Raw genomic sequence first — 11,439 nt, forward strand, 5'->3', positions numbered from 1 at the left:
GCCCACCTGGCTACCCAGCTACGCACGCGTCCATCAAACTCAGGCTTTGTTCTCTCAAAGCGCCGCGCACCTTTCCTCTGCGCCATGGCTATTTGTTGTGCTGGTCTCCGAGCCGATAGAGGAAGGGCTTAGCCACGTAGCAGCGTGCTGCCGGCCGGCCGTAAGTGGATTTACATATGGAATTTCAGGGCGCCACATTCCGTTGTAAGCCTCATTGACTCCCACCAGCAGCTTTAGTCACATGATAATGCTTGTTTTCACTCCTGATGCCAAACACGCAAACGCCGATGGGCTGCCAAACATCCACTAACGGGCATGTACGCACACACACACACACACACACACACACACACACACGCACACACAGGTACTGTTTAGTGTGTGTGTGTAAACCAGAAGCAGGAAGGCTAAATCCTCATTTCTGTGAGAGGCTCCCCCGATTCAGCGCTGACCCCATTTCTGACCTCCTCCACCCTGAATCTGACAGAGGCTGAGCTGCCTCATATTTCATCTGAGAGGACGCGCACACACACACACTCATACGCACACACACACACACACTCATATGCACACACACACACACACACACTCACACACACACACACACACACACTGTACAGGCAGTTTTCAGCTATTTATCTATGTCTGTGTCTATCTACACCTCCCATCTTTCCCATTCCTCATTCATGGCATACTGTAGCCCGGAGGTGCCCAAAGTGCGGCCCGGCGGCTATTTGTGGCCCGTGGCTGTTTTTATACTGGCCCACGACTCATTCTAAACCAATAATTTAACAAGATAAAATAGCAGCAGCGAAAATGTAAAAAAACAACAGTCATTTTATAAAAATAAAGCTAAAATATGTATGGAAAAAAGTATTAATTTCACAAGAATAATGTGCTAATAATAGCGTTGTAGTAATATGAAGGAAAACAGTTTTTTTTTTTATTCAAAGCTGCAAAATTATAAGAAACAACAAAGCAGAATAAAGTTGGATTTTCTGAAATTAGGCTGTTTGAATGAGTTTGAATATTATCAAAGTAATGTCAAAATAGTACATCATTACAAAAAGAAAAATTACAAGTAGTGGGAAATTTTTGAAAAACTAACACAATACTAAGAAAAAGTTGATTTGCTCAGGAGAAACTGTAAATAAACTAGAAGGAAAATGTTATTTTAGTACCAAAGTTGAAATATTTAAGAATTTATTTTAGGAAAGTCATAATATGAGAAACAAAACAGGTTGTAATTTTTTGTAATTTTTAGGAAAATGACGTTGGGAATATGATGTAACAAGTTGATATGGAGTATAAATAACTTCTTAGCATGTGTTGCTTTCCAAAATATCAAAGTTGGTTTTTCACTATTTTGACGCTTTGACAGAATCACTCACACACACACACACACACACACACACACACCAGGACGGTTGCCCACATCCAAGTGGGACAGGACGTTAATAAGAGGCTGCAGTGGCAGTTAGGGGCCCTCGGTAGCCATCCCGTGTCCTGTTATGAGCTCCAGCCCTGCTTTTGATTTGCCCCTATTTATACATCACACCTCCACACAGGGAGGGGTTGCTAAATGGACGTTAATAGCTCAAAGTCCTCGTTTAAAATCCAGATGAATCTTTGTAGTACAGATGGTGTTTTGCTGCCGAATCTCGTTACATCGGAACGCCGGACGAACTGAAACGTAAACCTGCATATCTCTCATATCCCGTTCTCATCTTCCTCGTCGCAGCTCCCACAATCCCTCCTTCCACGGCTCTTCCGGCCACGACGCCGTCCGACGAGTGCGACGAGGAGCAGGCCAGCTGCCACAGCGGCACAGGTGATGACTACGAAGTGACAGGTGCTAACATCGCCCTCGTGAGGCTCGCCCCCGTGAGGCTCGCCCCCGCTCCCCGTGAAGCACGCCACTCCCGTTCCTTTCCAGCCGCTCCGCACTCGGCAGCGGCGTTTGCACCCGCATGCGCTCTCTGGCTTGTTGCAACTCCAATTAGCTGTGCCCATCTGTAATACCCCCCCCCCCCCCCCCCCCCCAAAAAAAAAGGGAAGGCCGATCTGCTTCCACACTTCCCAATCCTTTTATCTCTCACCTAGCGTGTCCCCTCCCTCTCATCCCTTTTCCATGCACGCCTCTTGGCCTCATTTCCCACTAACCCAGTAACACACTCAGCCTGCCACCCCCCCACCGCCCCACCCCCACTAACCTGCAGTCTCCAATGAACAGCATGGCACCCTGTATGGGGGGGGGTTGTTGTACAGCATGTGTGCATACGGTGCATGGGAATCAACAACCGTCAACCTGACCCAAAGTGGCCCCCCAGGCAATTTTTTTTATGGCACCCCCCACCCCCACTTTGGCCCAATAATTGCACCTACCTTCACAGGAGTTGCTAGTTTTCATTCCCAGTATGTAAGCCCCACCCACTAAGGAATTTCACAGGAAATGTATAGGTCCTGTATGTATGGAGTTTGCGTGATAAAAGTACATCGTACATTACGGTAATTATATCAGATTAGAATTTCATGATGTTTTTGGCCCCCCCTGGAGGCCACAGTGCCCTTGGCATCTGCCTGCATTGCTAATGGGCCTGCTGGCGCTGGGAATCAAACCTGGCTAAAGCATTGGGAACGTGTGTGTTCATGTGTTGTGTTGTGTTGTTGCAGGTGGTACGACAATGCCGGAGACGACAACATCGGCTGACGTGGAAAACATCCCAGGTTAGTTTCTGGACCGCTATCTGGCTACCATGCTATCGGAGTACCAGGCTACCAGGCTACCACGCTATCATGCTATCATGCTACCATGCTACCATGCTATCATGCTACCATGCTATCATGCTACCATGCTATCATGCTACCATGCTATCATGTGACCATGCTATCATGCTATCATGCTACCATGATATCATGCTACCACGCTATCATGCTACCACGCTATCATGCTACCACGCTACCATGCTACCATGCTATCATGCTACCATGCTATCATGCTACCACGCTATCATGCTACCACGCTATCATGCTACCACGCTATCATGCTACCACGCTATCATGCTACCATGCTACCATGCTACCATGCTATCATGCTACCATGCTATCATGCTATCATGCTACCATGCTACCATGCTATTATGCTACCATGCTATCATGCTACCATGCTATCATGCTACCAGGCTACCAGCAGCTTGAAAATCAGCACGCGCCCTCGTGCGTTTCTTGTTTTGATGCACGTAGACCAGGCCTTGGAGCACCTACGACCTAGTCTGGACTCAGCACTGAACATTCCAAGTCAATATTTATCTGCTCATCGTTGGCTTTGAATTGTGTTTTATCACCGGACTCTCACCGCTGATGTATGTGTTATTAAAGTTGATGATAAGCCCCCAGGAGGCCCCCCACTGATGGTTCGAGGGAAGACGTGTGATGCTAGGATGATTAGCACTGGTGCTCTGCTGCTGCATTCTCAGCATAATCGCTAATCACCAGGCTAGCACACACACGGCTAAACAGGCTAGCGCCATGCTAATGACCCCAAATAACAGAAGGTTTTGTTTTGGATTCGTACTCCACGCTGATAGTGGATGATCCACTGAGAGGATGTGGCCCGGTCTGACCTTCGCTAATGGGGGCGTCCTGTAGGCTCCACTCAGCCTGCTAAGCGCTACTGTAATATACTCTTTACATTCATGCTAATGATGCTCACATAATATTTCATGCACGCTAACAGTCCACCCGCCCCAGCGTGGCACCCTAGGGGAGATTTTAGTTGGCACCCCCCTCCTTCGCTGATTCACGTACTCTCACAAAACAAAAGTGGAGTAGCATTGTTGTTAGCGCTGTTTTAATGGTGAGTTTGTCACAAATTACAAATACGGACAAAGAAATTTGGCGCCCCCTGGAAGCCGCCCCACCCTGAGCGTGTATTGCGTAACGAGCCAGTTGGCATAGAGGATGATGGGAGACTTCCAGTCTTGTGGCAAGTCATCATGTAAACATGCTAGCAGGCATCGCTAATATTTTAATTGGCAAAGTGGGGAAAAATGTGGAAATGGTAAATACAGACACCCCCCCCCCCCCCTTCCATTACGGGAGGGAATGTTTTCATTCCATTCTCCGGCATCTTTCTTTATCCAGCGTGACAAAGCACCAATGCCGTAACCCCCCCCCCCCCTCCCACACACACATCTTGCGGCCCCTACGGAGCCCCCATTCAATGTGCAGCATGTGTTCATGGAGAATGGCATTGTTGGGGAGCCCCCCCCCCCCCCCCGGCTCTTCTACCATCCTTGTCTTCCAACCTCAAGTCCCCGCTCTCATTAAAATCCACAAGTCTCTGTGGGGAGCTCACAATGAAAGTAGCCGTGTGTCCCCTTTCCTTCCCCATCGAGGGATCCTTGGCCCCCATATTTTTACATCCCATCATTTCCTTCCAGAGGAATGGAATCACCGGCATGGGTGGGAATATCGTATCGTATGGAGGATCAATCGGGATGGGATGAAATAAATGAATTGAAATGATGACTTAAATGTGTCAGAAATGAAATCATATTGGAATGAAGTGTTAGTGTTGTTAAATAGGTTATTAATTATTAGTATTAATTCATTTAAATACGTCCCAGGTGAGCCTCCTCACCTTCTGTCCTGAGAGCTGATGGAACGCTCCTGGTCCCAGCCAACTTCCTGCGGTTATTTACTGCCCTCTAGTGTTGCACCTCAGCGCCTGACGCGGCGCTCTGCCTTCACGTGTAAGCCATCAGTGGACTGTCTTCTCACGGCAACCTTCCCTTGCAGATCTGATGTGGTTTGCCTGCGACTTCGGCTGGGCCAACGACCCGACCTTCTGCAGGTGGACCTCGGAGGACACCGGTTCTCCGTGGCAAATCCAGTCGAGTGGAACGCCCACCCTCAACACTGGTCCCAAAATGGACCACACAGGTGAGCTCTGCTCTTCAAACTCTATCTACAGTATGTGTGGGCACCTTCTCCAGACGTATCCAGATGTTTCCAAGGACCTTCTGTTCTATGTTTAGATATTGTTAATGAAGTGGAGGAGTTTAAGTTCCTCTGGGTCTTGATCTCGAGTGAGGGAGGAACTTGACTCTGTGGTGGTTCGTTGTGGTGAAGAAAGAGTAGAGCCGAAAGGCAAAGGTCAACTTGACGTTCCTACCCTCACCTAGCTTCAGGAGCTTGGCGTTCCGACCAGAAGGACACGACCACGTCCACCACGTGGACTCTGGACTCATGCTATACTTGTCATGTCCACCAGGTGGCTCAGGAAACTTCATCTACACCCTGACCACGGGTTTCCAGGAGACGGAGGTGGCCCGGCTGGTCAGCCCTCAGGTCACGTCTCCAGAGTCGGACCTGTGCGTGTCGTTCTGGTACCACATGTTTGGCTCCCACATCGGCATGCTGCACATCAAACAGCGCAAGCAGACCCCGGATGGCCCGGCGGACATCTTGCTCTGGACGGTCAGCGGCCACCAGGGGAACCGCTGGAGGGAAGGCCGGGTCCTGGTGCCACGCACAAACAAGCCCTACCAGGTAACGGAGACCTTTGTCCAAAGTCCACTCAGATCGGAGCTGAAAGGTGGATTGCTTCTTTAGGTGGTGATCGAAGGCCTGGTGGAGAGGAAGAGCTGGGGAGATATTGCTGTGGATGACATCAAGGTTCTCAACGGCCTCAGTGCAGCGGACTGTAAAGGTGAGATTGGGAATCCAACACCATCCCCGCTGGATGTTTCGGAACTCGGACGTCGCTTTAGACCGTTTTCCTAGCTTTTAGCGAGTAATGTGTCGGTCTGCCGGATCATTGTTGGCAGAGCTTTCAAGTACGTTTTGTGTTTGGGCAGATCCAGATGTTCCCACCGAGCCCATGCTCCCGGAGGACGGCTTTAACGAGATCAGTAAGTCCTTTCTTTTGCCACACTTGGATCTTGGCACCTCCATCAGTTCATGCTCAAAGACTAGATAGGACTGCTACAGACTAGATGGACGCTTTAGTGCTATTTATTAGAAACTGTCTGGAGCAGTCCTATCTAGTCTTTGAGCTCCAGACTAGATAGGTGCTTTAGAGCTGCCCTAGTCTGGCTTTAGGGCTGTCCTATCTAGTCTTTGAGCTCCAGACTAGATAAGTGCTTCAGAGTTGGCCTAGCCTGGCTTTAGAGCTGTCCTATCTAGTCTTTTAGCTCCAGACTAGATAAGTGCTTCAGAGCTGCCCTAGTCTGGCTTTAGAGCTGTCCTATCTAGTCTTTTAGCATGAAGTGACAGGTAAAAGCATCTTCCAGGGCAATCTGAACAGTTGACTTGCCACTAATTGGCTAGAGCTGTCCTATCTAGTCTTTTAGCATGATGTGACAGGTAAAAACATCTTCCAGGGCAATCTGAACTGTCCATTAGCCACTAGTTAGCTAGAGCTATCCTATCTAGTCTTTTAGCATGACGTGACAGGTAAAAACATCTTCCAGGGCAATCTGAACAGTTGACTTGCCACTGTTAGCTAGCGCTGTCCTATCTGGCCTTTGATGCTAAGGCAGGCCAGTCTTGCAAGACAACCTGAACGCTCCAGTTGCTATCAATTTTCTTGGAATATTAAAGGTTAAAGGTCAGACGGTAAAATGTATTGTGGTCATTTTTAGGATTACAGTTTCTAATATTTCCGCTCACATTTGTTCTCGTTCCAGTCGAGGAGGTCACGGAATACCCAGACTTCGTGGAGACCAACCAGATCAGCGGGGCGGGCAACATGCTAAAGACACTTGACCCGATCCTCATCACCATCATCGCCATGTCCGCCCTGGGGGTCTTCCTGGGCGCCATCTGCGGCGTGGTCCTTTACTGCGCCTGCTCCCACGCCGGCATGTCCGACAGGAACTTATCAGCCCTGGAAAATTACAACTTCGAACTTGTGGACGGCGTCAAGTTAAAGAAGGACAAACTCAACGTACAGAGCTCGTACTCGGAGGCATGAGACCGCGATGGACTCGAGCGCGGTCACGTGACAGCGAGACTCACTGTAGCGACTTCCTCTCGTCGACCCGACGAGGAGGCGGACTCTTAGGAGCGCCATCACCCTCCACCTTTTGGACGGGGGACGATTTCAGGAACCAATGGGAGGTTTGAATGAATCCACGCTTTTCTCAGGAGCTGCAGTAAATACTGTAGAACCTACCAGTAGGGGGCACTGTGTACAAAAGAAAATACAGGAAAAAAATATGTACAGATAATTTAGATGAAATTTTAATTTTCTATTTTGATTTTCCATTCATTTTTACAATCGGATGCTGGTGTTGAGACCAATTTATGAATAATCTTTAGAGTATTTATCATTTTCTGCAAAATAAAAGTTTTTGTGGAGGGGGGAACGGGGGGAGAGTTCATGGCGGTTGCTTTTCAAGTTTTGAAACCCAAATCCCAAATGAACCATATCCGGCAAAACTGCCCGCACTTGGCATACAGGGTGAGCTCCTCGACGATGAATCTGATCCAAGTCCCCTGTTGGCCCGCTGAGTCACGAGGCGATGGTTGTGACAGTGCCTTTCGTACAAATCCCACCAGGACTGGCTTTTTTACGCCGCTCGGCTTAACTTATGATGGATGGCGAAGACGGGATCACGTGATCGTGGAAGTAGCGGAGAATGCAGCTTTGTGTTTTCCTCGTCTGTGTCAAACAAAACCACACGCTGTAAATATCTTTTCATATATTTTATTGCCGTTTTTTTTAAAGAAAGTGAAAAGGAAAACTTCGGACTGTTTTGTGGATGGTGCAGTGTTCATGTTTCATTTTCAAGACCACGTCAGCAATTTCGGTGGGTGAGCATTCAAGGCCGTCTGAACGGCGGCCCGAGACGGGCAAACGTTCAAGAGCTTCGTGCACAGAAATGATCCCAAACCAAAAACACACGCAGCGGGAATCTGGGTGGTAAAAATGCTTTACTGTATAATCTAAAATATTGCGTCTTAAAGCGAGGGTGCCGATATTCAAACATACTGCAAGCATTAGATCCCGCCTCTTCCTGCTTTGAGTGCGAGAGCTACGCCCACGTTGTTGTCAGTTAATGATAGCAATTTGGCAAAGTTTAGCAACTAATATTAGCTGTCATTGAATGTAAATTATTGAGCGCCTCTCTGAGACAGCCTTGATATCATTTTATTCAGGCACAACTTTTTGGTTTAATCTGTAATTATGAAAAATATTTAAACAAAATAATCTGTTTTTTGACCACTTTTAGTGACACATGCTAGGTGTTTTCATATTTTTGCTTGAAAAAATGTCATTTGGAACAAAAATAATGCAGGCCCTTTAAGTCTTTGAAGGCCCTTTAAGTATTTCTTTAACAAAAAAAGGCATTCTGTTCTTTGCCACTACCATCGGTAACATGTTGGGCGGTTCTCGGGGTTTTTAAAGACTTTTAAAGTACATTTTAAACTATTTGAATATCTACCATAACCTGGCTAACTTCTGATGAGTTCACTGAACTGAACTGAACATTTTTGTTTTGGGGCTTTGTGTGTGTGTTTGGCATTTGCAGCACATTTATTTAGCTTTATTTTTGCAATGTCTGTGAATGCATCATTTTTAATATGCAGCATTTTCATGTTGGTGTTTGCTTGTTTTGGTTTGTGATCATTTCTGCCCGGAGCGTTTGGACGTTGCTGCGTTGCATTAAAACCACCAGTGGATGAATGAGTGAAAAAAAAAAACACAATGGACTTCTGGCGCTTTCTGACAACCAGCTAACCATTTCTGCCTCGTGTCCGTCATGTAGCTGTCATAAGTCATGCGCATTGTGATGATAAGAGGCGCCAACATACCAAAAAAGGCAATCATCTTAGCTTTTGGCTCCTCTGGATGTCACTGTGGATGTTTCCACACGGCTGGAGTGCTTTGTTTGGGGGCGTCTATTAAAGGAGGGCTGAACTGAGGGGTGCTGCCATCATACTTTCATCATAAACGTGCTGTTCACACGCTGTGTTGTAGCTTCTGGCCTGCTGGCCCGCCAATCACTTCTCATGTAGCAGAGCTGATGTCGTTAGGGCGGCCTCATGGAAGCCTGCGTCCTGGGGGGTCAACGCTCCGAGGAATAAACCGGGAAGATGCACAATCCTTCACGGAGAAAAGCAACGTGTCTGCCGAAACAGCAAGAGGCCCAAATGTGACCTTGAGGTTCTCCAGTGGGAGGAGCCGTCCTGCTGCACAAAACATGCTTTGCAGCATCGTGATCTTTCGCGGCAGCACGCAAACATCCTCGTGAGAAGGTTGCCATCTTTTTCACTTGTGATTTGTGTGCGGCGCCGTGGTGAACATGTTCCCTCTCGACGGCTTGCCATTGCTCAACCGCTACGCCGTAGCCTCTTCAAATCGTTTCAATGAAAAACTAAGACAAAAGTTTGGCGCCCGCAAGGTCTGCTGCTCAAGCGGTGGGGAAAATACAAAGGAAACAAGGTTGCACTGATGAATATGATGCTGAAAAAGTTTACGTCTTTATGACGAATACTTGGAAAAAACAGGAGAAATGTGTTCATCTTTTATAGCTAGAATTTCAGGGTATGTGACATAACTCTGAAATGTAAAAATAATAAGATGTTTTCATTATCGAAAAATGCATTCTAGATTCCCACCCAGTTTGTACTGTCGTTACAATCTTTGTGTTTTGTTTTGGGAAGAAAAGTCAGACTTTTATTTTCAATACTGCTTCTGTAATCTGCTGTTGTAGAGGAAAAAAAGAATAAACAGCAAAACCTTTGTTTAAAAAAAAAAGGGCGACTATGGACTCAAGTTAATGACGACTCCAGCTTCACTGACTCACGGGTGCTGGACAAAGACTCGCTTGTGGGTTGAGGAGGACTCGGGTATTACTGACTCGAGACTTTAGTTTCACTGACTGGTGTGGTGACAAAGATTCAAGTTTCACTGATTGACAGGAGCTCACAGCGACTCAAAAGACTCGAGTTTCGCCGACTCACGCCTGCTCAGTAAAGACTCATCTTTGACATATTACTTTAATTGTTTGGGAACCACTGTCACGGCACACACTAATACATTGGCATGGATTGTCTAGAAGTGTTAATCAGTTCCATCTCTGACTAGTTGACTGTTTTCCTGTAGGAATCAGGAGAATAAGGAGGGCAATGAGAGTGCAGAATGATTGCATGGTGACGAGGGCGGGTGCCGACCATGAAGGCAACACTGATGTGGGCTTCACTTGCTTCCAGGGAAGCCTGTCATTAGCTCCAATCAGGCTGAGGCTTCATTTTTAACCCCTCCAGACGTGTGGTCTCTGCTGGCGATACCAATCACTTGAGGTAAAACTCGTCTTAAAATAGCATTTTCCTAAGTGCTGTTTGTGTATTTTACTTCTCGTACCTATAAAAGTGGCGTTTGTAGCCCACAGCTGCTATTTTATTGGCCTTTGGTTCTTCGAAAAGCACAAACCGATCGGAAGTTCGGAACGACACTTCCTGATCGTCACGAGACTGCTGGGAGATGCGTTCAGGAATACTCCGAACATCATGAATATGTGGTTCGAACAAAAAGAAACACTGCAAGGTGAAAGAGTGGTTAGCGTGTTGTTCCTGCGGGTAGGACCTCTTGGGTTCGAATCTCTTCATTGGGCATCCATGTGTGGAGTTTGCATTTTCATTTTCTTCATTGTCTTTTCCGGTTCCTCCAGTTTCATCCCGCATTCCGTGAGTGATTGTTTGCCAATACCTGTACGTGTCCTGCGGCCAGTCCAGGGTGAAAGGCTCCAGCATACCCCGTGACCCTAGTGAGGATAAGCGGCATAGAAAATACATGGATGGACGGAACTCGTATAATACGGTAGGTACTGTACTAGGATGTAGTACTTCCTACTGGCCACTAGGTGTCAGTCATTTCACTTATTTACATTTCCCAAAGCTAACACTTCTGAGTCTATATTGTCACTACTTATTTGCTCTTAAGTTTATGTTTAATTATTATTTAATCATTTCATGTATAAGGCTTTCAGTGCACAAACTCCTAAAATATTCTATCCATTTATAAATAAGGAATCCTGTCATGAATAATCCAATAAATTTAATGCAATAACAAAGGTAGGACAGAGAGTAACGCACTGGGATACCTTGTACGTGTAACTCTAAATGTTGCCACTAGATGGCGACTCAACAAAGCAGCACAACATAGTCGTAGTGATAATAATTGACGTTATAATAATTGATGTTATAAAAGGCTATCCTGGTGACACAGGGCCATATATTGCAAGCATTTGTTAGTTATTAATAACTGAATAGTTTCCTAAAGAGCAGTGCATGTTAAAAACAATATTTTGTGTTTTTAGAGTATTAGTTGACGTTGCAGTGACCATTGGTGACCACGGGGTGGCACTAGAGTTCACGATTTTTCATAGAAAAAATCATATTGCATTATGTGTGCAGTACACACATTTC

At 46.6% G+C, this 11,439-nt stretch overlaps 1 protein-coding gene across 11 annotated transcripts in view; it reads left to right on the forward strand.

The window, feature by feature from the left end:
- Window positions 1-9,766, forward strand: part of nrp1a (neuropilin 1a) — a 123,643-nt gene extending 113,877 nt beyond the window's left edge. For 10 of the 11 annotated variants that reach the window (XM_058059338.1, XM_058059337.1, XM_058059344.1 and 7 more), the window contains 7 exons: window positions 1,742-1,852; window positions 2,674-2,727; window positions 4,801-4,944; window positions 5,276-5,553; window positions 5,617-5,713; window positions 5,862-5,915; window positions 6,693-9,766. In XM_058059338.1, coding sequence (XP_057915321.1) covers window positions 1,742-1,852; window positions 2,674-2,727; window positions 4,801-4,944; window positions 5,276-5,553; window positions 5,617-5,713; window positions 5,862-5,915; window positions 6,693-6,979 — 1,025 coding nt within the window. In that variant the 3' untranslated portion in view covers window positions 6,980-9,766. The remainder of the gene's footprint in view (window positions 1-1,741; window positions 1,853-2,673; window positions 2,728-4,800; window positions 4,945-5,275; window positions 5,554-5,616; window positions 5,714-5,861; window positions 5,916-6,692) is intronic. The other variant, XM_058059347.1, reaches the window with a different exon arrangement.
- The last annotated feature ends 1,673 nt before the right edge of the window (window positions 9,767-11,439 follow it).

Source organism: Doryrhamphus excisus, chromosome 21 (genome assembly GCF_030265055.1).
Source record: "Doryrhamphus excisus isolate RoL2022-K1 chromosome 21, RoL_Dexc_1.0, whole genome shotgun sequence".
NCBI lineage: Eukaryota > Metazoa > Chordata > Actinopteri > Syngnathiformes > Syngnathidae > Doryrhamphus > Doryrhamphus excisus.